The sequence below is a fragment of the Talpa europaea genome (assembly GCF_964194135.1).
Source record: "Talpa europaea genome assembly, chromosome: 3".
Classification (NCBI taxonomy): Eukaryota; Metazoa; Chordata; class Mammalia; order Eulipotyphla; family Talpidae; genus Talpa; species Talpa europaea.
Genome location: NC_140069.1, coordinates 40,880,344 through 40,905,997, shown reverse-complemented (window position 1 = coordinate 40,905,997; position 25,654 = coordinate 40,880,344). Strand labels below are relative to the sequence as shown.

General features: G+C 37.3%; 2 protein-coding genes across 3 annotated transcripts; both read right to left on the bottom strand.

Moving 5' to 3' along the window:
* Positions 1–355: 355 nt before the first annotated feature.
* IMPA1 (inositol monophosphatase 1) lies at positions 356–14,930 on the bottom strand (the record flags this gene model as incomplete). 2 transcript variants are annotated; one of them, XM_084229466.1, is made up of 8 exons in its annotated part: positions 356–471; positions 2,997–3,148; positions 4,963–5,071; positions 7,129–7,237; positions 9,265–9,310; positions 12,523–12,627; positions 14,369–14,502; positions 14,868–14,930. In XM_084229466.1, the coding sequence occupies 8 exons, from the start codon at positions 14,928–14,930 to the stop codon at positions 356–358; spliced, it is 834 nt and encodes a 277-aa protein (XP_084085592.1). The 2 variants fall into 2 exon arrangements, with proteins under 2 accessions (XP_084085592.1, XP_084085593.1); XM_084229467.1 differs by lacking the exons at positions 356–471; positions 4,963–5,071 and having other exon boundaries at positions 2,293–3,148.
* An 8,831-nt stretch (positions 14,931–23,761) lies between these two features.
* SLC10A5 (solute carrier family 10 member 5) lies at positions 23,762–25,054 on the bottom strand (the record flags this gene model as incomplete). Its single annotated transcript, XM_084229640.1, has 1 exon — positions 23,762–25,054. The coding sequence occupies one exon, from the start codon at positions 25,052–25,054 to the stop codon at positions 23,762–23,764; it is 1,293 nt and encodes a 430-aa protein (XP_084085766.1).
* Between the last annotated feature and the right edge of the window lie 600 nt (positions 25,055–25,654).

Sequence of the window (25,654 nt, the reverse complement as noted above, 5' to 3'; positions counted from 1 at the left end):
AAAATGCTTATGTACACAAATAGTCAAAATTTCAGAGGTTCATATGTACTTAGAAACTCTAAATTGCTATTATTTCATTTAATGTGACACCTATCTCATCAACTGCCCATGTATTTTTCCCAAAGCACACTCTTACATGCAATTTTTTTAAACAGTGATATAAACATTTCGTCTATTCTTACATATCTAGTCTCATTAAAACTTAGAAGTTGCAATATCTTAGGCTGAACATTAAAGACAATTTAAACCAACCATATTATATATCTGAACAAATGTCTAAATTTTTTAACACTATCAAGTATGTCAGCAAATCTTGGGAGAAACAACTATGGTCAAATATGTGTGGTTGCTGCAGTTAATCTTCATCGTCTCTTTGTAAAGGTATTATCTGAATTTCTTTGGCTATTCTTTCTGCTATTGTTTTACTACTTGCAGCAATTATTCTTCGTGACATCAAATCAAATGATCCACCTAGAATCAAATCAAATAAGGAAAATGGTTATATCTTATACAAAAATGATTTCTATAAAACTAGTTAGTATAGCAATACATACCATGGCCAACAACAACATTTTAATACTTTCAGTAATCTTTTTTAAAAAATCTATTGTCGCATAATCATAATATTTGGGCTATGGCAATACAAAGATGAGTTTCTAAGCATCTCTGTTTTTACTAAATACTAGTTTGGGAGACTCTGTGGATAAGAAATTTGACTCCAGTACATTTTTATACCATCTCCATTCCATTTCCTGATTTTGTTGCTTTTCTCACATCACTAGTGAATTCCTAAAACCCAGATTTATCCTTTACTTTTAAGAATCAGAGGTTGGGGGCCTCCCCGGTGGCGCAGCAGTTGAGCGCTGGGTTGCGAAGCTGCCCGCGGCCTCTGCGGTGCTGGTTCGATCCCCGGCTGCTCCCCGGCCACCGGAGGAGGGTCCCACATGGCGCGCAGACCTCTCCTGCCGCCCGCTGCTCCCCTCAGCAGTGTACTTCGGTCCTTCTGCCTGCTCTGCTCCCCGCTCTGGCTCTGGTGAATTCTCTCACCCTCCCGCGCTGCTGACTGTGCCCAGTGCATGTATAGACAAAGCAGACAAACAAACAAATAAATAAATAAATAAAACATGCCTCTTAAAAAAAAAAAAAAAAAAGAATCAGAGGTTGGACTATGGAGAGCTGTGTGGAGATTTCTGGACCTACTAAACACAGAGCTTCCATATGATCCAGCAATTCCACTCCTAGGTATTTACCCAAAGGACACAGAAACATCAATTCCAAAGAGCACCTGCACCCCTATGTTTATAGCAGCACTGTTTACAATAGCTAAGATTTGGAAACAGCCCAAATGCCCAAAAATAGATGACTGGATCAAGAAGATGTGGTACATATACACCATGGAATATTACTCAGCATTCAAAAAAGATAAACACTTGCAATCTGCAGCAACATGGATGGCGCTGGAAGGGATCATGCTCAGCAAAATAAGCCAGAAAGAAAAAGAAAAATACCGGATGGTCTCACTCATAGCAGGAATCTAGAAAACTTAAATAAGGGACCAGGAAAATGAATAACTATAAGAAAGTGAAAATCAAAATCAACAAAAAACTATGAACCAGAGACACTCTATGGGGGGTGGGGGGGGAGGGGAGGGATTGGGGTCAAAATAAGTGGACTGCAATTGTATGGGGAATATAAAAATAAAATTTATTTTAAAAAAAAGAATCAGAGGTTGGGGGTGGAAGAATGACAGAGATGTTTATGGATACTACTTGCAAATAGCAGATAAATTCTGGTGATTTGATATACAGTACAGACTATAGACATCAAAGTTCTACTACATTAAGGATACATACTTGCCAGTAGCAGATAAAAAGGCCAGGTGCCCTGATACACAGGACAGATTATAGACCACAAAACTCTATTATAAACAATAAACTTGTTAAGAGACTAGATTTTAATTAATCCCAGTACTATGATATTTATTTTATAGAAGTTATTAGTTATTATGGCATTGCAGTGTATCATAAAAGTATCAACATGTTATATGGCAATAGATCAATAAAAATAATATATAGGTGTTGGGAGAGACCCTGTGCAGTGCACAGAAGGGCCTTAACCTGAGTCCCAAAGGCATGTGAAAACACATGCATCTCGGAGGAAAACCTCTGAGTGACAGGACCTGGTACTGAGTGCCCACCAGAATGTGACCTGTGTGGACTCAGGCTCCTACGTCTCCACAATCTTAGAATAACAAAAATAATGAGCGAACTTCCCAAGCTCTAGCTAGGAGGCGATAAGATTATGTGTATGAGAAGTAACCACCTGGCACCCTACTGTCTGAAGTAGATAGATAATAGTAAGAAAGTAGACTAATCATTCATATGTGTTGTCATTATATGGTATGCTTTGATAATACACCTGCTGCAATTAAAATAGTATATAATAAGCACTAAGACAATAAAGATTTACTGCATGCTGGACATGACAGTCCCCCATGTCTGATTTCCCTCACTGTTACGTCCCAGGTTCAGGACTCACTAGAAGTACACATATAGGAAAAATAAGACTGAAAAAAAAAAAAAATAACTAGAACTCTCTTATGAAAAAGAAAAAAAAAAATCACCATCTATTCAAAGCAAGTATTTAACCTCTCTAGGCCCAAGGCAGAAAGTAATGGTAGAAAAAATACATGAACTACCCTGGGTCACTATTCAAAGAGCTCTTGGTACAGATTTGGTGATCTAGACTTTTTCTAGAGTTTCTCAAGAATTCCTGACACATTTGAAGAAGTTTAGTTATTTACCATTCTTAATCCCATATGACCACTAGCTTTTAACCTCTATCTTCCATTAGTAATTTTGATTTTACAGAAAATTACATGGCTTATATGCTTTAAGAGTTGAAGTATAACATATATATATCAAAGATTTAAAGAAAAAAGTGAGAAATGTGGAGCAAAAAAAAAAAAAAAAAGATTTTCTGTTTCATAATTTTACCTGTTACATCCATTAGTACCCCACCAGCTTCAGTAACAATAATGCCAGCTCCTGCCATATCCCAGCAGTGAATTCCCATTTCATAATATGCATCTGCAGCTCCAGTTGCCACCAGGCACATATTAATAGCTGCTGTTCCAACACCTCGAATCCTAAAAACATTTAAAACTAAGATTGGAAAAAACAGTTTTTTCAAAGAAAGTTTTCCTCCTTGACTTCAGTTTATTGTAAATGTTGACCAAGTAATTTGAGCCAATCTAGAGGATGAGTGTGGAAAAATGGGCATAATTAATTTTAAAATAAAATACATAAAATTTAATTACCATGGTGCACTATATAAATGATAAAACTGATCCTCACAATGCAATCATTTAATAAGATAAATAACAAAACAATATTTTGAGGGGAAAAACTAAAAAAAAAGCTACACCTCTACTATCTTCTACTATGCATGTATATTATTTGTCTAAACCCAGGGACAACAGCCCCACAATACAAGTTGTCTCGAAGTGGGGTGAAATAAAACTATTCGTCATTTAAGTTGTGTGCATATCAGTACTGGGACTAAAGGGGTAACAACATCCCTGGGCTGTACTTAGACCTATGCATTCCAAGGAAGATTATTTCAGGTTTGCCTTCTCAAAGCACCTCTTCTTTGGATCTATAAGCTAATATATATGGACTAAGGTAACTGAAGTTTTGATAGGTAAGGACTGGATAGCCATTATATAAACAACTAATTCAGCAAAGAATCATCAATAAATACTAAAAGGAGTGGTAAAAGATTGCTATTTACATAGTGTCAAAGTGGGTCCCCATAAATTACATAATAATTAAGAGGGGAATGGTCAACCACTGCCAAGTGCTCAAAATTAATGTAACCAAGAGGGTCTCATGTGCCTCCTGGTATCAGGCACTGAGAACACAATAATTTCATGGCATTCCTGACAAAAATGCATACCTAAATCTAAATATGAGAAAAACAGACAAACACAAATCAAGACACACAATACAAAATAATTGACCTATACTTTAGTATATCTTGGATCAGAATTTATTCAAAATTTGAATAAAGTTATTATATTAGGTAATACATCAATGTTAATTTGATTTTTTAACTGTTATGGTTATATTAGAGAATGTCCCTTTTATTAAAGAAACATGGAGTATTTAAGAGAAAGAGGAAGCACAAATAGAAATGACAGATTTTTGAAAAGTAATTAAAATAAAAATATTACTTATCATAATTTATGGGATTCATTGACAGCAATGACCAGATAAAAATCCATAGATTACATACTTATAACAATAAAAACCAAAGAATAAAAATAAATTGTCTCAAGAAAAGAAAACCAAAATGAACCGAAAGAAAGCACAAGAAAGAAAATAAGACAGAAAGGAGAACAGTGGCTCTGACTGATTTATCAAAATCCTGGAAAAAAAGCAAATTATTATGCAATTTAATCAAGATTTTAAGTAAAAAGAAGAAAACACAAATGTACAAAATGAGAAGTGACAAGTAGGGAACAACTACTGATCGAAAAAGGAAATACATTATAGGAGTCTACCTTGCATACCTCTATGAAATAATTTGAAAAGAAAATGGGTCATTTTTTAAGCTGTGGAAATGTTCCAGATTAAAGGAAGTTAAAGAGACATGACAACTAAATATAATGCCCGACACTAGACTGGAGGGAGGGAGGGAAGGGAGGAGGAGGGAGGAAGGGAAGAGAGGGAGGGAATGATAAATAGGATAAATGTTAACAATAAATTAACTCATGTTGTTAAGTTTGAAATTATTTTTAAATAAAAGTTTTTTTAAATTACATTAAAAAATTAGTATTATGGTAACAGTCCCATGTCTATTTATTAAAAAAATCTTCATTTCTAAAGGACAATTCATCCCTTAAAATGCCTAAAATGTTCAATTATCTAGACATGTAGGGAAGAAATGTAAATAGCTTACCCATGAATGGGAATGCAAAGAAGTTTTTCCATATTAGAAAGAACAGTTTTTATAGTCTCTGGTGTTCTGGAAGAGCCGAACTCTGTCACCAGGAGTGATTTCGTAATATCTAAAAGAAAACATTTTAAGTAATCACTAGCGTTTAATAAAATTGACAGTTGTAACTCAGAATAAAATACCATTTTTATTCCTCATCCTCATTGCATTTAATATTTCAAATATTAAAATGAATAAATGTATTATCCCTGAGCGTTTTTATATAACCAAAAAAGCATCTTCTTAGCTCATCTCCCTAAAAATATAGATGATAAGCAATTTACCTGATTGCCTCATATCTCTAGGAGGAAGCAAGCAAATACCTTACATATTAAAAAAGTGGAATTTAGATATTAAATATATATTTAAAATAAAACTAAGTTAAAATTAAGTGGCAGCTCTCCTATTAAACCCACATTTATTAATGTGCCAGATTATCCAATGCTTTCCATTCCCTCTGAAATATGGTAACTGAAGCTTATGATATACTCAATACTCTTGGCTTGTTAAGTACTCTCTAGTGTACCCCACAATTCACCCTCTCCCATCAGTGGAGATGTGTGCTTATCAGTTTGTTCTGAACATATTCAGAACCACTGTATTTCTTCTAATAATCATATAATAAATATCATGTGAAGTGAACAATTATTAGAAGGGAAGAGTTATTTCTATGGAAGTTATATTCCTTCAATTCTAAGATGCATTTTTTCCTTCACATGTTAACGTCTCAAAAACAAGGATAGGGCCTCCCCGGTGGCGCAACGGATTGAGCGCAGTGCTGTGAAGCTGTCCGCAGCTTCTGCAGCGTGGGTTTGATTCCGGCTGGCCAGGGAGATTCCCACATGGCGTGGCAGACCTCTCCTGTCTCGCCCGCTGCTCCCCTCAGCAGGGTATTTCAGTCAGTCTGCCTGTTCTGCTCCCCACTCTGTTTCTGGTGAATTCTCTCACCCTCCCGCACCTCTGGCCTGTACCCCGGCTATTGTATAAATAAAAAATAAATCTTTTTTAAAAAAACAAAAAAAACAAGGACAAACCTTCCGATCTTTACAGTGTAAGAGGTCAATAAAAAAAAAGTGAATTAAAAATCAGCTCTCAAATTAAGTGTTTGTATCAGAGGAATAGTGAGGAGCAAACTCCAAGCCAGTGAATGATGTTCTGATCAAACTCCACCCCCATCTCCAGGCAGAGATCACAAATGCATTGAAATACAACTCTCAGTATGTCATGAACTGGATTTCCTAAATGGAAGCAGACGGGAAAGAGTGATGGTGGATATAAAAATGGAAGTGGACTGAAGGAGGAATGAAAAGACACGGAGGAAAGACATGCAGAGACACCTGAAAGAGATATCTGGAGAAGAGATACATGAATGAGAAACATATGGATAGGCTGTTCGTGGGCCTGGCACAGACAATGGCAGCGCCTCTTCATGGTAGATTATGTGGTATATCTGGAATTTTGGGTGTTTTCTTCTGTCCTAGCTTTCTGGGACCTGCTGTATGGTTCCCCCTCCAGAAGGTGTCTTACACTTGTAGCTAGTTTTCAGATCTTAGTCACCCCACTTTCGGGCCATACCCATGTAGCTGGATATTTGCCCAAAAGGGGATGAATGATTTGGAGGCTTTTAGTGGGAAACTACTATTTGAAATCCTTTCTTCTCTATCTCTCTGCCTCTCTCTGCACACCAATTCTATTAAAAATCTTCCACAAGCATCTGCTTCCTTCATTTGCCTTTGTGTGTGTGTGGATGGCAAGATCCCTTTTTAGAGCATGAACCCCTAACAGTTTTACTGTCTCATAACTGGCAGCAGTGGCATCAGATTAGAGGAATTTGACAAAATCTGAGAAGCAGCAGCAATACAATAAATCATGAACTTCAAGAAGGCAGGGAACCATTAATCATTTTCCTGCCCCCTAGACCTAGTCAGTCACTGAGTCTGAAGTGTTTGCTCAATTACACTTGCTTCCTGTTTCCACTAACACATTCAAAACTGAGGTTGAAATTAAAAACTGAAGAGAAAATAAACAATTTATGAATCAGCAACTGGAAAACACCATAGGTTGACAATCAAAAGCAATAAAATACAACTATGTCAGACCAACTGAGCCTAAAATTGAGACTGAACTTACCTTGTTGTTGTGAAACCTGTAGTTTTTGACCATTGCAAAAGGCACCTTTCCCTTTCCGACCAGTATACATCTTATCCTCCACACAACTGTATACAACTCCAAATTCCATCTGCAGAAGGAAAACAAATTTCTTTCACCAAACATGAATATTTCTCATGATTAAATCAATACATTTTCTAAGATAGTAACAAGGAAATCCAGTTTACTGACGGATACTTTCAAGTGACTAAACTGTGGAGTAACTAATATGCTAATTTACACTTCAGCAGTGGAAAGAAGTCATCAGACTGACTCCTTAACTACGACCCATCCGTGTAAGGGCACCCACCTGGACCTCTCTCCCTTCTGCCACAGATGAAAACCTGTCTCTCCTGTTTTCTAAGGTGAGTCCTTCCTGTGTTATGATTCCAACCCTCCCATTCTTCTCTGAAAAATTGTTCCATCAACTGATCCTGCTTCTCTTGAATTTCAATTCTGGTACCTTCTCACTAAATGTTTCCCTCTCATTCTAAACCTTTAAAATGTTATCTCCTTTTTCCTTCACTGCCAGAGTAACCTAGACTCTGCATATCCTAGTCTCCTGTTCCATTACAACTTGGCTTCTACCTTGATCATAACATTCTTCTGAAACTCCCTGCAAAGAGATCATCAGTGAACTCTTACTGACCAAATGCCTTCTCTGCAGACTGTTGACCATTACTGGTAACTCTTCAACACTCAATCCTCCATGTTTCTGAGAGTAGTACTCTTTTGGTTCTCCAATCTTGGAGTCATTTTTTCTTAGTTCCTCCTTCTCTGATTAATTCTTAAAAGGTGTGCATCTCAAGGTTTTCTTTTCATTCTTCTATTCCATTTCTCTCTACATCCTTACATTCTGGTTCTTTCTTATCCACAAATTCAGCTGTCACCACAATTGTGGTTATCAACCCCATCATCACAGCTAAGAACTTAGTCTTCTAAAAACCTCAATTAGCCAGGTGAAAATCACTCATACTTGATCACTCATTCCTTCCCCAGGTAAGTCTCCTCCTTCAAATTTTATATTGAAAACACTTTCTGGTTTTAGCATTTTCTGTGCTGCCCCTTCATCACCCACACCTCTGGTGTAGTCTCTACATTGCTGGAATTATGGGTCTCGGCACTTAAAAACCTGGCTGGTTTCCGGCTACCTAAGCATTGCCACTCTCAGGGTTTCATTCAAGAACACCTCATCACTCCCCACACACATCATGCTCTTCTCCAAATTGTTTTTACTGATTAAAGTGCTTTCCTCTTCCTCTTTCTCTGTCAGACCCTTCAGTTTCTAAGATTCTAAGATACACCCTTTCTGTTAAGAGTTTCCCAAACCACTGTTGGCAGAATTGGTTATATATAATCTCTTGTAGTTTCCCTGGTATTTTTTTCATAGTTCCACCACACAATACATTTATCCATTACCACACCTAACTTGCACTAAATTGGGAGTTGAAAGGCAGAACAGGAGACATAGCCCAGGGCTGATTATATGGTAAAGCTCACTTATTTATTTTGGTTGTTCCCACTGATTAACGTATTCCAGAGACTAAGATTTAATTTAAACTAAATTGTGTTTTTATTTTCAGAGATTTGTTAACTCTGAGTATATGACGCTCAAATACATCACAAGTTCCTTGAAGATATGTAATATACTAGCAAACAGCATTCACTGTTTGATAATCAAGTAGTCAAATGGCAAAGACAAGCAATAGTCACAGATTTTATTACTAGGTTTTAGATAGAGCAAGTATTTGGGTTCTTACATATACTCTGCATTTTTCCAGTTTTGTTTTGATTCCCAACTCTTCCTGGTCTTTCAATATATCCCTGCACTGACACCTATTTAAGCATTTCTGACACAAATCCCACCTTTTTTATGACGAATTTTAGATCACACAGCAATTCCTATCACATTGGGCTCTATTACACATATATAACGATAAGTACTGAATTCTTTTTTAGTTACTCGTATGTTTTTTTCTTTATAATTCTTTTCAGAAAACAAAATTATCTTCACTGGAAAAATTATCATAATTTTAACAGGTCTATGGCTTGAGACATATTTATTCTTTTCCAGAAAATGAGCACAAGACATTTTAGCAACCATAAATTTAAACATACCTTTTTATTTACAACAAAGCCAATCGAAACAGCTACAAAAGGAAATCTTAAAAAAAAAAAAACACAAACACAAATTTACCAAGATAGAACTTAAATAAACATGCTATTTCATAAGATAATAGTCTATAAATTTTTTCATATAGTCTCATCTCTCATCTACCAGAACAATGTGTATAGCATGCAACCCTCAGTACATTAGGGAGGGGAACAAGGGAGGAGAATGGAGACTATATACACACTCGGGATGACTCTACAGGTATATGTACAAGAGAAAATTGTTCCCCCTTTCCTTTGTAGGTTCTTTGGTCCAAAAATTAAGTTGACATAAGACAGATTAACAAGAGAACACCGGGGCCTCCCTGGTGGCGCAGCGGTTGAGGGCTGGGCTGCAAAGCTGCCTGCAGCCTCTGCAGCGCCAGTTCCATCCCCGGCTGCCAGGCGAGGGTCCCACATGGCACGCAGACCTCTCCTGCCACCCGCTGCTCCTCTCTGCAGTGTACTTTGTCAGTCTCCCTGTTCTGTTCCCCGCTCTGGCACTGGTGAATTATCTCACCCTCCCGCACTTTTGACTGTACCCAGTTCTTGTATAAATAAATAAATAAATCTTTAAAAACCAAACTTAATCATATATACCACATGGAGGCAAAAAGGGCCAGCTGGGCAACTGAAGCTTCTATGCCATCTTGAGTTAAGAAATGGGCTAGATCCTAGGGTTTCTCAGGGAAGAAAGGAGGTTACTTCATAGGATGACAAGAAGATGGGGTGTTTGGTATTAGATATTGACCTGCTGTATAGTGTACACAAATAAAAAAATTATCTCTGGTCATTGGTCTCTGGGTCAGGCTCTCTAATTAAATTCTTTTAGGCAGAGGTACAATCTTTTCTTGAATCTGCTGGGTCTTGATTGCCTTCAATTCAAAACAATCCTCATGCCAAATTGTCACATTTGAGGGAGGCCTATCTTGTTCCCCTTCGCATAATACAACTCTGAAAGGAACCAAAAGAAACTGATAATGGTCACCTCCACAGATGAATCCTGAGAAAGTAGGGGAGAAAAGTCAAAAGGTCACTGTGATATTGTGATTTATAACCAATATATGTATTTGGTCTCTATTCTTCTTTCAGACAATGAGGTTCTAAGTGAGGAAAGCTATAAAAGGATCTTTTGTTATGTTAATAGGTGTCTTCTTGAAAGCTTCTGAGGAGGGCTGGTTGCTAGAGGAACCAACCAAATGATTTAGAGGGTTGGTACTTTCAGTACCACTTTATCTGGCACCTCCACACCCCCACACACCCTATCTGGGAGGGGGTAGAGGTTGGAGGTAGAATCAATCAATGTAACAAAGCCTCCATAAAAACCCTAAAGGATAGAGCTCCAAAGAGTTTTCAGGTTAACCAACACATGGAGATTAGAGGAGAGCAGTATGCTGGGACAGAGCTCTTTGCCCTTTGCATATTTTCCATCTGGTTGTTCCAAGGTTATTGTCATTTTACAGTAAACTAGTAATGCAGTAAGTAAGATGTTCTTGGGTTCTGTGAGCCACTCTAGGAACTTATCTAACTCAAAGAAGGGACTGTGAGAACCTCTGATTTATAGGCAGATCATAAGCACAGTGACAACCTTGCCTTGTGACCAGCATCTCAAATAAGCTTGGGGGGTGGGGAGGAGAATAAGAGGGGGTTCTTATAGGACAGAGCCCTCAACCTGTAGCATCTGATGCTATCTTCAGGAAGACAGTGACAGAATTAGGCATCCATCTGCTATCTGGTATTGTTTATTATTCATCCATCTGCTATCTGGTATTGTTTATTTGTGTGGGGAAATCCCACCCCTTTGAAAATAGGGTCTCAGGACTTTATACTGCATGCCATTTTATATCTTTTGAATGTCGAAAGCCACGGATATAGTAATGTTAATTTTTTTTCCCAAACAATAAGAATTATTACAAAAATATTCAATTGGTCATGGTTAAAAAGACTTTTCTTTGGTAATTTCTCCCACAGCCTGGACTGGTGGCAAAGACAGGTATTGAATTGTATAGAATAAAAAGGTTTGGGGCCTCCCTGGTGGCACAGCGGTTGAGCGCTGGGTTGCAAAGCTGCCCGCAGCCTCTGCAGCGCCAGTTCGATCTCTGGCTGCTCCCCGGCCACTGGAGGAGGGTCCCACATGGCGCGCAGACCTCTCCTGCCGCCCGCTGCTCCCCTCAGCAGTGTACTTCGGTCCTTCTGCCTGCTCTGCTCCCTGCTCTGGCTCTGGTGAATTCTCTCACCCTCCCACACTTCTGACTGTACCCAGTGCTTGTATAAATAAATAAATAAATCTTTAAAAAAATAAAAAGAAAAGAAAAGGTTCTTGTCAACTCTAACATCAAACTTAGAACTTCACAACTGGAAAATAAACTGTTAGCCAATTATTACTATGGCTACAGGGCAGTTTAACCACATAGATTATAATTTCAGATGCAGGAGATAATAAAAATGAGGAAAATAGGCAAAATGGGTTCAACATAACTACTGAAAAGTAAAACTATTTACAATATTTAATATTGTTTTCATTTTAACAAAACTGGTATCACACTATACATGCTGCAATGTAATTTTCTGTTACAGTATGTCATGAGCATCTTTTCATGTTAACAATCTATCACATAAAGATTCTAGATATTAGCTTTATAGATTTTAACAATTCTTTATCAGTAAACATATTTACAGCTACATGCAACTTCAAATATAACATCTATGTGTAGTCCCATCAAATCAGATTAGATTACTCATTTTAACTCTCATTGCCAATTCCATCAGGCTTTCTTTCAGTGGTAATAAACTCAGATATAAATGTACTTTGTGCCAGTCATACCTGTATGAACTTCTTATATAAATGTATTACTCATTGAGTCCCAACAAGCAATTCTATAGGCAGGACTATTAACATGGCCATTTTATAGGTCAAAACAAATTGATGCTTAGAAAGATGAACTTGCCCAAGCTCACAAAGCCTATCAAAAAAGCACCTCTATTCAAACCCAAATCTACTGATGCTGAAACCCAGGTTTTTTCTCAGTTTATCTCCTGAACACCAAATTCATTATAATTAGACAACATTCCACTATCGGCCCATTAGTACCTTAATTATTCTCAAAGTAGCAATGTTGCTTGCTTTCATTTTTATGTCTCCAACAATTCCTGAACAGTGTACTCTAAGGCCCCATTAGTCAATATATAACCAGTAATCACCACATTAAAAATTTTAAAACATACCTATGTACAAAGTTAGTTGTCCCATCAATAGGGTCAATGATCCATGTGGGGTTGTCAGTTAAGAGACTTTTTTCCCCAGCTGCCACCGATTCCTCACCGATGAAACTAAAAGCAAGAATGATGAACTCTTTACAGTGCTTCCAATAATTTTCAAACCTTAGCATTTCCTTAGCTAGAGTCTACTTTAAAACATAACAATAATTTGTACCCCACACATTTCTACTGTTCCTTTTTCCTTTGTATTGATAAAAGTGAGAAAGTTTTATTTCCTATAGCGCAAAGTCATGTGAAAAACACCAGAATTCAAAATTCTAGAAGACATTACCAAGGTACACCCATACACACACACACACACACACCCCTTCTATAAAGGGCATTTATTGCAGATAGGATTTGTAACTCCAAAAATTCTGCCATACTCCTCTTTTTAAGAGGCAGATTCCTGCCTTGAGTGTGAGTCTGAAATTAGTGACTCATTTCTAGCCAACCTAACGAATATGGTAGAAATAATATCTAACTTTTGGGGACTATTCACAAAATGGTTCTGTGGTTTCTATCTTATTCGCTCTTTTCCTTCCCTCTGTTAATCTGAGGGAAGTCAGCAGCCATGTTGCCAGCAGCTCTGTGGAGAGGTTTGCATGGCTAGGGACTGAGGGAAGCTTCCTAAAGATGCTCCCAGAGGAACTCAAATCACCAACAATCCATAAATGAATAGACTCTTCAGCTCCAGTTGAACCTAGTGATAACTGAGGCCTGACTGACAGCTTGACTATAATTTCATAAGATCTGAGCCAGAACCATGCAACTAAAATACTCCCATAATCCTGACCCTAGCAAACTTTGAGACAATAAAATATTTGTTATTTAAAGTTGCTAAATTTTTATGGTAATTTGCTCAGCAGCAATAGATAACATATCATTAAGAAAGCAAGTCACCCACCAAAATTACTGTCTGCACGTCTCCCTAAAACATACTTTGTAATAAATACACGAATTCTGAAAAAAAAAAAAAATACATGAATTCTGTAAATTCTGTAAATCTGAGTTGATTTTTTTCTTTCCATTCCTACCTTTCTGATTTTTTTCCTTTATTCAGTAGCAAATTGCCCTAATAATCATTATCATGACCTTTTATCTTTTTTTCTCTTAGCTTTCTTAGGAGAAGGATATTTATTCACAGCTATAAAATTTTTTCCTCCTCAATGGCTAAAACACCAGAATGGTCACTGGTATGACCAGGAAATAGAGAATGACAGTGCTAAAATTTTAAAACGATGACACTACTTCTGCTGTATTTCTGTTTCTGTAATAACACCCCAATTTTAGTAGCTTCTCTCAAATTCCCTACAACTTCCACCATTTCCTCACAATAATAAGTGTGCAATATAGAGAAGGATATTAAATTTCTAAATCATGCCTATGGCAAACATTTGTAATGTTGGCTTCCAAGCATTCAAACACTTTTCTTACTATAAAAATAAAAAGACAAATAATTCTTGTTTCCTGCTCCCTGACAGCTTCAGCTTGGGCAAACAATCTGAGTTCAACAAACAGATATTTCTGCCCAGTATTTGTAAGCTAATGAGGTAAATATATCCAAAGCCAATGAAGTCAAGAATGAGTCAACGAGTGGTACTGGAAGCCACTGGTTCCAATGTCTAGCTCTGCCTTTCCTCCCAGGTTCCTGCCTGAGGCTGGCTCTTACGGTTCCAGCAAATACTTCCTAAGTAAATTTATTTTCAGCATAAGTTAACTAAAGTCAATTTCTACTGTATCTACAATTAAACTTTCTGTCTGGTATATTGACTCCAACCTAGGTTTCAGGTGAAATTGAAATAAAAAATACCTGTGAGATGGATACTTTTTCTTTATGGAAGAGATAAGCATTTTTTCAACTTTTTGGTCAGTAGCAGTTACCAAATCAGCTGGAGAACTTTTAATCATAACATTCATTTCATTTTTTAGAGCTTCACGAACCACCTAAAAATATTTTTTGGTAAGCAAATAGAAAAAAAAGTACGTAATTTTAAATCAAACTTAAAGATGAAGTACAGAAATGGTCTAGAACATTAACTCTGTCTTAATGATATTCTTAAAAACTTCTTATCACAATGTTTACAAAATAAGCCTTAAGAAGTTATGAAGTTCTTGACACAAACGCATATGCTATTTTAGATTAACACCTGTCATCACAAGAAGTTTAATGACATGAAATTGGAGTATTCACTCCATTTAAAGAGTTCAGTAAAAAGAAAATGCATTTTTAATCAAAATATGATTTCTTTAAACAAGATAACCACACAGTGACCACAACCATCAGTTGTGGCCAAGACTTCAGTTCATACCTCTCCAGCTTGTCTTGCTAGGGTGACTGCATAATCCATGCATTCCTGCCAAGGATCCGCCATCTTCTGAATAGATTTAACACATATTGGGACAACACAGTTACAGAACTCTAAAAATCTTAATTATACAACAGTTCACACAAAGCATCTCAATTAGCAAAATACTTTCATTTGTAATTCACTCTCTTCCTGATTATAGAGTTCAATCTTTTCAAGATTCACTCACAGATCCATTAAAAAACCTTTTTAACTTAAATCACTTCAGTTTCATGGTAGAAACATTTTCATAACAAAAATACTGTATAAAAGTGTCTCCCAAAGTGCCCATATCATATATCTTAAAAAACATATTTGCGAATGGAGAAGAAAGGACACAAATTGTATACTGGGTGGAGAAAAAAGTGAAAATAAGAGAAAAAATAATGGGAATATTGAAATAAAAGTAGCTTTGTAGGGAAAGAAAATGAACACATAAGTACATTATTTAGTAAACTAATTGAATGTCAGGGCATGCCATGGTATACATTCGTAAATTTTTAATAAGGCTGTAAAGATGAAAAACTTAGACCTCAGAGATAAATAATCTGCCTAATGTTATATAAATAGGTTGTAGAAATCAGAAGACAATTCTGATTTTAAAATCCACTGCTCTCACATTCTGAGGAAAGAAAATTCCAGAACTAAAAAAATTAACAAAAAAATTTATTTCCCAGCATTTATGAAAGGTAAACAACATATTTTTGTGTTCTAAACTGTTCAGCTTTCCTCTGACTTCTGAAAACTAAGATAACTCAATCACCAGCTTGATCGTACCCTGAAACTCTTTACCTAGTACAATCTTTTAAGCTGTCAGACTTAGAAAAATGTAACATCATTCATTTATAAAGTAACCCTAATTTTGTTTCCATTATAACTGAGGTGAGGGCAAAAGACAGTGAGCTGTTTCTGCTAATGCCTTTTCTGGTATAAACATTAAAAGCATGTAATAAGGAAGTCCCTTTTTGAGTTACAGAACTGCTTAAAGTGCTTTAAGAATAGTTTCCAAACTCTTCTATTTTCATTCTTATTTACTCCCAATCCTTTCTTCTAAATTTTTAACTGATGTTGTCAACAATAAGTTTGCTTTCTTGCTCAATTCACTCACACCTCCACCTTCTCAACAGCACTGATATCTTCAAGGTGCACTCTTCAAAAGTGACCCTTTCTTCTAGGGATTACCCACCCAGAAGTCACTTGTTTAATCATTTGATAGCTATGTGCTGAATACCTACTATATGCTAAACACAGCAACCTGTAAGGAAAAACAGGGACTTGGTTCACACTTACTCTCTAGTGGGAGGAATAAACTATTCAAGAATCACAGACTACACTGCAAAATAACAAATGTAATAAAAGCTAAGTAGGAAAAGTGTAATGAGAAGCATGTACCCGGAGTTTTGAACTGGTCTTAGGATACAGGTTTTCTTAAGAGCATGATTAGGCATTAACTCAACTGCAGGATGCCTGTCTGGTACAAGAAGGAGTAACTAAAAGACTTATCTGTAACAGCTCAGGGATCAAGAGAAACAAGGAGAGATGAGGCTGGTGATGCCAGGGATCATCCTGTGACAGGCCGTAGATCTAAGATTTTAATTTGAGAGCCATGAGGAGTAATATTATCCTGTAGAAAAGAACAGACTGGAGGGTTGAGGGGAGAGTAGAGAGTAGAGTAAATGTGGGTAGATCAGTTACGATCATAGATAAATAAGGAGATTTAGATTTTAGATGCAGACGTCCAAAGGAGACCTGATGGTTGGCTTGAACATGAAAGGAAATAAGCGCTTTTGGAGATGTGGGAAAGAGGTGGATAGGGAGGGGGTGTTAGGTAAACAAGTTGAGAAAATCAAGAGAAGAGATATTTACTTTGGGAGGTATTATTGGGCGTCTTCGTAACAGACTGGATATGGGATATGCGAAAGAGAGGAAGAATTTAATGCTGCTCAGATTTACACTATAGCAACTGAATGGATATGGATGATTTACTGAAACAGAGCAACAGAAAAGAGTCAAGTTTGGGACTTGGAGACATGAAGTTTACTTTAAGAGTTGAACCAAATGAGAATGAGGGGTCTTTGTGATACCAACAGAAGATGGTATCTACAAGAAGTTGAATATATGATCCTGACTTTGGAGAAGTGGTATGTCCTGCAGATATAAACCCCTAAGTCATCTAAGAAGGCAGAAACTGAATCCTGAGTCTGATTAACATTCCTTAGAAGGGAAGACGCATTGGGAAGGCCAGGATATCCCTGGATGGGACTTTTCCCTGGAAAAGTCATTAAAACTTTGTACCTCATTCTTAGGGCACTCAGGAGTACCTTCTTTACATCTTGGTGATCTGTGCGCATGCCGTATTTTCTCAACCCATATGTGTTTATTTCTTGATGGAAGGGACCTATTTTATTCAACTTCATTTACTCAAAGACATAAAAAAAAACCCAAAACATTTCCAATGATTTCTGTCTTGATCACAGCCTTCCTGGGCGTGGGAGCCAGGCCACTTTCCCCTTCGTCTGGCACCTGTCCCCAGCAGTGCGACTATGGACAACAGGGAATTAGGGGCGCTGCTCCATCATTTACCCAATACGCGACTCTGGGAAGAGGCCAAGTTTCCCTGACATTCGGAATCAGTAAAATGAAAAGGGGGGTCATTATTTTACTTAAGTAGTCACAAGGGTTCAGTGAGATCGCGTAGGCGAAACCGCTACCTAGAGTGGAGACTATTTCTGGTGTCACTAAGCGGCGGTGGATCAGGCTACGCCCGCAGGAAGGAAGGGCCCCGGCCGCGGCCTCAGTCCCTGGGTACCAACTCCCCCACTTCCTACCGCGCGCACCGACCCCCCCACCTCCGACCGCGCCCACCCCACTCAGGCAGCGAATAGGGAGGGGTCGCCCCGCGCTGCCCTGGCCCGCTGCACACGCCGAGCCCGCCCCAAGGCCGATGTGGGCTTGCAGAATGCAGATCTCACCTTGGGCTGGAAGGCGTCAGGTTCGCTAGGATACCGGGGGGATCCGTGGCTCGGTTCTTCCGGAGCCAGAGGAGAAATAGCCCAACAGGAAGTCCCGCCCTACGAACCTGCCCACTGGGGCGTGACTACCTCGAGGCTCCGCCCCCAAGCCGCCCGGAGGTGTGCACGGGAGGGGGCTCCCGCCCTGTCCCGCCCGGTCTTGCTCCGCCGGATTCTGGCCTCCTCTTTCAGGTCTGGGATGCTTTTCTCCTGCCTTCACTTTCTTCCGTAAAATTTTAAATTCCTTTCCTCACCCATTTCTTATCCTCCTGCTTTCCCGTTTTCCTTTCTCTCATTTATTCCACACTGGTCTCAAACAAATTGGAGGTGCACTACTCAGGCACTACTTTGATTTTGCAACTTTTATTTGCTATTTACTATATATTATAACAAACCTATGCTGAAATAAATAGGTAGATAAATGATGGCCAGAACCAACTCTCCCTGTTCTAAGTAATTCATTCGGCTACCAATTATCCATCATTTACCCTGCTTTGGGCAATTGTTTTTATATGTATTATTTTACTTAAACGTTGCAAACCTTTTGTTAGGAAGGCATGATTAGTTTCATTACACGTGTAAAGAAACTAAGGCTCAGAGAAATTTGTCCTCAGGTCAGGCAGCAAGAATAATGAGTGGACACACTGACTCAAGACCACACTCAGGGAATCTATGGCACGAGGTTGTATTATATGAGACACGAGGATTAGTATGCGGTCCTTGGAGTGCATCCTCTTCTTGAAATAACAAGTCTGACATCATGGTTATATAGACTTACTATTAGAATGCAAAAACCATTGTACAGATATAAAGCTGTCCTTGCCACAGTAGGACTAGGAAAGTGGGTTATTCAGTTCCTTGATTTTTTGGTGATTGCTTCCCTTAGTTTGATCAAAAGACACAATGTTGTCACCAACGTGTTGCAAATGAGAAGAGTTCATGAATTGTGGGGTCAATTCTCAGACCACAGAATCAGAACTTTGTCTTCAAACTTCTAAAGCACAATGCCTTAAATCTGATGTGAACATCTGCGTGTGTCTGGTAAATGATATTTCATGATTAAAAGAGCCTCGAAAATCAGCTTTTTGTTTCTTCATTGCTGATCATCTTAAAAGAAAAAGCTTACCAACTGTACAATGACAAGTGTTGATTTGTAAACAAAATTTTCCAGGCATTTGAAGAAATGCCATCAGTCCTCTTTAAACCTCATTTAAATGAACATGATCCCACTGACTTGGCAAAGATGCTGAAATCCGTGTAAGCATTGTGAAATAAGAGAGATCAAATATCATTTTCCTTCAAAACAAAACCAAATGAGAAGGAAGTTCAATGTCTTTTTCTAAGGGCCTTATGCCCTACCTCAAGTAACTCAGGGTTTCTTTCCAGTCCAGAGGTCATTCAACTTCTATATGCTGACTGAAAGTGAGATGAAGAATCTTCTAGTGTCAAGGTGTCCCAGTGCTGAAACCAGTTTTGGCAATGTTCCACACTGGTGCCACACAATCCAGATTTTTGTCCAGTGCTATGAGTGGTTCAGATGGTTGGAGAGACTCAGCACCAGGTACAGTGCTGTTGGCTTCAAAATGGGGTAATTTTTAAAGCGAGTCACAGCTGTAGCCTTTTTTCCAATCCCAAAGTTTATCTGTTATGCTATGGTGGTTGACAGGTCTGGAGGGGGCATTACCAGGACAAAATCTGCTCTCTGGAATGATGTCCAGGTCATTTTCTAGACTCCCCTAATGGTTAGTTATCTCTTGGGAAAACTTTGATACCCTTTGCTATCAGCTAAAGTTCTATATATGAGTCATTCTAATTATGCAGAACCTCAAAGTGGAGGTAAGACACAATGCCCTTAACACTTCCCCGGGCACCAGAGTGAATAGGGAAGAGATTCTGGAGAAGGATGATGGCTTTTGTCAAAACAAAAAATTGCCAGGTCATCAATTCCCAAAGTGGTCAATTGTCCTGTATTTGCATAATAAAGAGGGAAAACCCTGGTGATTCCTTAGATAGCAAGTCTGGTTATCTTGAGATTTGGGGTCTCTTAGTCTCTGGAGATGGCTTCTTTTAAATGGTAACTCACTAAAAAAAAAAAATCCAGAACCCACATATGAAGACTTTCTTAATTAATGGTTGCTTAATGAACTTTGGTTATAAATGGTAAAAATTTACATATACAATGTGCAGAGATTCTTTCAGGGCAAGAATCTCAGAATACCTAACAAGATTTTGTTTTGATACAATAGATTGGAATTGCAGATAGAATTTTTATTCTTGGGACAAGGTATAGTATAGAGGAGGAAGAAGCTTCCTTCTACTCTCCTAGATTCTTTGGTGAGTTAATAATAAAATTGACATATGACATTTACAGGAGAAAAAAAATTAATTTTGTCTATATGGGGACCTAAAAGATGAGTTCCAAATACAAGCAGAAAAGGAACAGGATTATATACCATCTTTAACTAAGGAGTGGATTAGGAGCATAGGGCTTTAAAAGGGGAGGAGAGTAATTCATGGGAAGGTAAGGAGTAGATGTTTGGCAATTAGCTGTTACCCTATATATAGATAGGTCATTCAGATAAAAAGTTGTTTCTTTTAATCACTGTCTTTTCTAGCCCTAGTCCCATATCTAAATTCTTCAGGTAGTTAAGTGAGAGGTAAGTTTTTCTTTAGCCTCTTGTGTCTTGATTGCCTTGGACTCAAAATAATCCACATGCCAAGGTGGCATATTTTGGGATACCCTGCTCTAATCCCTTCATTACAATCATCTTTCTTAAGTGTTGAAAAGGAACTTAAAAAGAAAATAGCTTACCCCTCTGCCTCTGGATCTTTTTCTAACTAATCATAGCTGTGTAGAATAGTTGACATGAACTCAACCAATGAGACTGTCTGCTTTATGCTTCTTCTTAATTTGAGTAACTTCATTTTCATTCAAGTTAGAAAAGTTTAAAATTTTTTTCATTCAATTTAAAAATTTTACTATCTAAAAGTATTCCACAATATAGCAGGTACTCAAATAATGTTGTTTCATTCCATATTGTTTCCTTAAATGTTTATGTGGAAAAAAGAATCCCAGCTGATGTTGAAGGAAATAACATTTTTCCAGGACCTGGTTTTCTTATAGCTTACAGTCCAAGTTTTCAGGAACTTATTGGTATTGAGGATTTACTGTAGGGAATATATAATAATATATAATAATAATATATTCCAAGTTCCATTCATGCACTTTCACAGCTGCCACTTTTAAGTTGTAAAATCATTCAAATCTGCACAGAATGACAGTTGAGTTTACTATACTTCATTGTTGTGAGGATCTTACTCATATTAACTGATTTAATCCTTATAACAATACCATGAAGCAGATACTGTCATTATCCCCACTTCCCGCATGTATTTAGATGGAGAGGTTAAGTAACTTGACCAATGTCACCCAACTAGTAACAGCACTGGAATTGACACAGAAATAGTCTGACTTGAGTATATGATTTTGACCTTTATAGGTATTGCTGAGTAATTTGATAAATGTTCCTAAGTACCTACTCTGTTCAGGGCATTGTACAAACAACTGTAGGGAATTCAAAGAATATGGAGTCCCCAACCTCAAGTTTATATTTCAGTTGTTGTCTTAATTAGAAAGCAGCAACTCTAAGTGGTTATGCTCATCAACCTGAACCTTCCTTCCTTACCCCATCACCATGCTAGGTCCTAGAGTTTATACCAGAACCAGAGACTTAGGCAGTTGAGTAAGATTTTAAGCCTCAGCTGAATCTCTTCATCGTACAGATTTGAAACTGAAGTACAGAGAAGTATTTTGCTCAGGTCACAAAGTTAATGATAAGGTGCAAAAAAAGGCAGTTTCTTGTATTCCAATAAGTGAAATGTTTGTCAAAATCTTAGTAAGTTTAATTTGTGCAAGCTTAATTATACTATAAATTTCCAAACAGATACCTATGTAAAGAAGTCAGTAGCAAAATATTCCATGTAGGCAATTATAATTTTATAAAACGAGTAACAGCTATCTACCACCATGCCAATCCAGATCTTTTAAAAATCTTGGTATTCATATACTAGATTTAGTGAAATTAGAGAAAAAAGAAATTTGATTGTTTTATCAGCTGGCAAAGTAAACAAAAATTCTAATACTATGTGTAAATGGTAAATAACACTATACAAAAAATGTTTTCCCCTCCATAGAGTTATCAGATTGATATTTCACATCAATGGCAGATCTATCAGATTCAAAAGTTTAAATTTTGATTAAAAAAAAATGATAGCAGCTAACACTTACAGACCATGTACTATGTCCCAGGGACGTTTCTAAGTACATTGTATGTATGCTCTCACTTAATCCTATGATAGCCCGATCGAATTCACACTATTATCTCCATTTTTTTTTTTTTTACATGAGGAAACTGGGCTATAGAGAGAATAAGTACTGTAACTACAGGGGTAGGGAATGGGGGAACAGGATTATTTAGAGTAACATTTTCCCATTCTTGATTCCCACATTCTTTGGGGAAGAATGCAAGTTGGAACTAGATTCTAAAAATTATCATTGAAAATTGAAAAGTGCTATAAAAATATGTACATTATTCATTCAGGTCCTAGTCTGTGCTTCAGCTTTATTTAAGTAAGCACATAGGAAATGAGGTGGACATGATGGGGAATATCAAAATGAATATTGGTGATATTATATTATTGTCTATATATTATGGTTCTGATTCTAACGCTCAAGAATTTACGCAGAATAGAAAGGACAAAACAGGAACACAAACAGCTGTCAAGGCTAAGTACTGAGTATAAAAAATTGTGATGAGGATTTAGAGAAGTTTTTGCTTCCAGGTAGCAAAGGGTATAGCAAAAGCTTCATGACAAGGGTGATATTTAAGCCAGGTCTGTAAGAGTGTTTAAAATTTAGACAGAGATGAGGTGTATTGCAAGAACAAAGTCATATTCATGAGCTATCAAGTCATCCTGTTTGGCTGGAGTAAAGGCTATCTGTAAAGAAGAGGGAGAAGAGATGAAACTGGCAAGCTAGAGTGAAGTCAGCTATTGAGCACAATAAATACCTCATTAAGTATACAGACTTTATTCAAAAGATAAAAAAGTTTTATAGCATGGAAAATACATGATGAAATTTAGAATGTAAGAAAATTAACCTGATAGAAACTGGAGGGTGCATGGAGGCCAAAAGTCAGTTTAACAAAGGATTAGGGAAGAAGCATTAGGGCACAGAACAAAAGTGATAGTAATTAGAATGGAAAAGAGACTGATAAAAAAGATATTACAAGAAATTTCCTGAATATAAAAAACAGGGAAGAAAGATGAAGAAAGGGAACCCTGTGCTTGACGGGCAAATGGGGAAGATAAGCAGCAGCACAGCTATGGCCAGAGAAGATACATTTATTTTAAGACCAGTTGATTCTACGAAACCAGTAAGAAAACCAAATAGGAATTCACATCTTCATGAACTATGTAAGCATTTAATAAATATTATTTTGATATTCCTTCTATAAATACTTAGGATATATCATAACCAACACAGGGGCTTTTGCCATTTAAGAGACCATAATGAAACAAAACATTCAAATTCAACTCTATCAAGTATTTCCAAATGTTTATAAAAAGTGATCATCCTCCCTGAACTCTTGGATAGTCTGTTCTACTCTTTGGGAATTTAACACATGGTTTTATATATAAAATTTCCCCCTTAATGTCAAGTTTTAAAGAAGATCATAAGTAGGATGAGAACAGGCATCATTTTAGATATTATTTGATCTCTCACAATCCCTTACCCAAAGTAGGAGTTCAGTAATGCTTTGTTAGACCAAAGGAATTTTTTTTCTTTTATCTTCTATGATAAAGATACATTTTTTTTTTAGCCTTGTAGACCAAAAGGATCAGTAACATTTCACATCCAGAACACATAGCCACTGTAAAAGGAGCCACAGAAGCCAAGGCTGCCTTAGATTGTGAAAAAGAGAGCTGAATTATGGCAAAGGCTAAGAAACTATTGAGTACACCACTTTCTATAGCAACAGTTTTACAAACAGGAAGAGGCAGCATAGACATTTTAGCAAAGGAATACCCAAACAACAGACCCAAAGCAGGAACTAAGGCACCTAATAGTAGCATCTCTAGGTTAACTGTTTTTACAAACATTAGTCCCATTCTAAAAGTCAAATAAATGCCTACAGACATTAAAATAAAACTCAGAGGTCGAATTATTCTCTCCAGGAAGATTGCTTTTTCAGGTATTCTACGTTTGATGACTATTCCAATTGATATAGGGAAAAGAATGAAAAGAAGTGTTGACATAATTTTAAAAACAGGAATATAATATATACCCGATAACCCTAACATCCTACTATATATATAAGAATTGGTAGGCATCATTATCAGGGCCAACAATGTTGATGTGCAAGTCATCAAAATGGCCAAAGTGATATCTCCCTCTAGAAGCAGAGCAAAGAGATAGCCTCCACCCCCTCCTGGGCATGTACAGGTTAGTACAAATCCAAATGCTTGTGCCTCAGGCAATGCCAAAATCTGAGTCAAAAGAAATCCAAAAAATGGCATAAGAAGAAACTGTGTAACTGCCCCAAGAATTACTGGCAAAGGTCTCTTCAAAACTGTCTGAAACACCTGCAGTTCAATCTTGCAACCAAATGCACATTTGTTTAACAGTACCACGGGCAGAATAAGCATTAGGATATTCCTGTTGATGTGCATTGATGCCTGGAAAAGATTATCTTTTCTTTGTTTGAGCACTTTGACTTTGATATTCTTTATTTCTTCAATGAGTCTTTCTTGCCTACCTTCAGAATCCCATAGTTGAATAGTCAAATTTGTCTCTCCATCTTCATCTGTCACCAGATTTATTGTAAAGTTTGTATCATCCGATAAGGTCTTGGTCACATTTACCACTTGCAGGATATTCAGATCATCTAATTGCACAGATAGATAGCTGGAGTTGGGCTGTTTATCTTTGTAAGTTGACCTTACGATGACGGATTCTTCAGTCTTTGTGAAAAATAGTATTCCTGTCTTTTCTATATTCAGAACACGGAGAAATGATTTCCTTCCTTCTCCCAGACTCACAAAAAACAAAAGCAGAGCAGTAAAAAGTTTTCCAGCCATCTCGGAAGCTTAAATCAATCACATATGCCAAAATCTCTAAAGAAAACTGGAGAATATTCTTCATAGAGGTATTCCAGTAATAATCTGAGGTTGTTAGGTAAAAGTTGAGCTAGCTCAAAGTCCAGTAGGAGGGACCATTGTGCTTTTCAAACAAATACAAAGTTATCTAATGAGTGACACAACCTGTTCAACCTGTAGTTATGAAAATGTGAAAGCCATAGCATTTCATAGGTTCAATTTACCACAGTAGAAACCTTACCTCTTTCCTCCTGACTTCCTCATTTTTGCTAGTGAAAATCCAACCTCCTATTAATCTGAATTTAAAAACTTAGTGTCATAATTTTTGAGTTCTCTTCCTTCCTAAGGAAAATCTACACTAAAAGCAATCAGGATCCAAAAATCTAAAGGATTTGAGAAGTCATATAGTGGCTGTTACGTTAGTGCATTCATGTCCAAAATCCAATACATATTTATTGCATATGTTTGCTGGGACACTAAGCGAAGAATTGGTATACTACAATAATTAACCAGATGAGGTCTCTGACCTCCTGGAGCTTTGTAGGTGGGTCCTTATTATTACTCAGGAAATGCAGAGCCCAT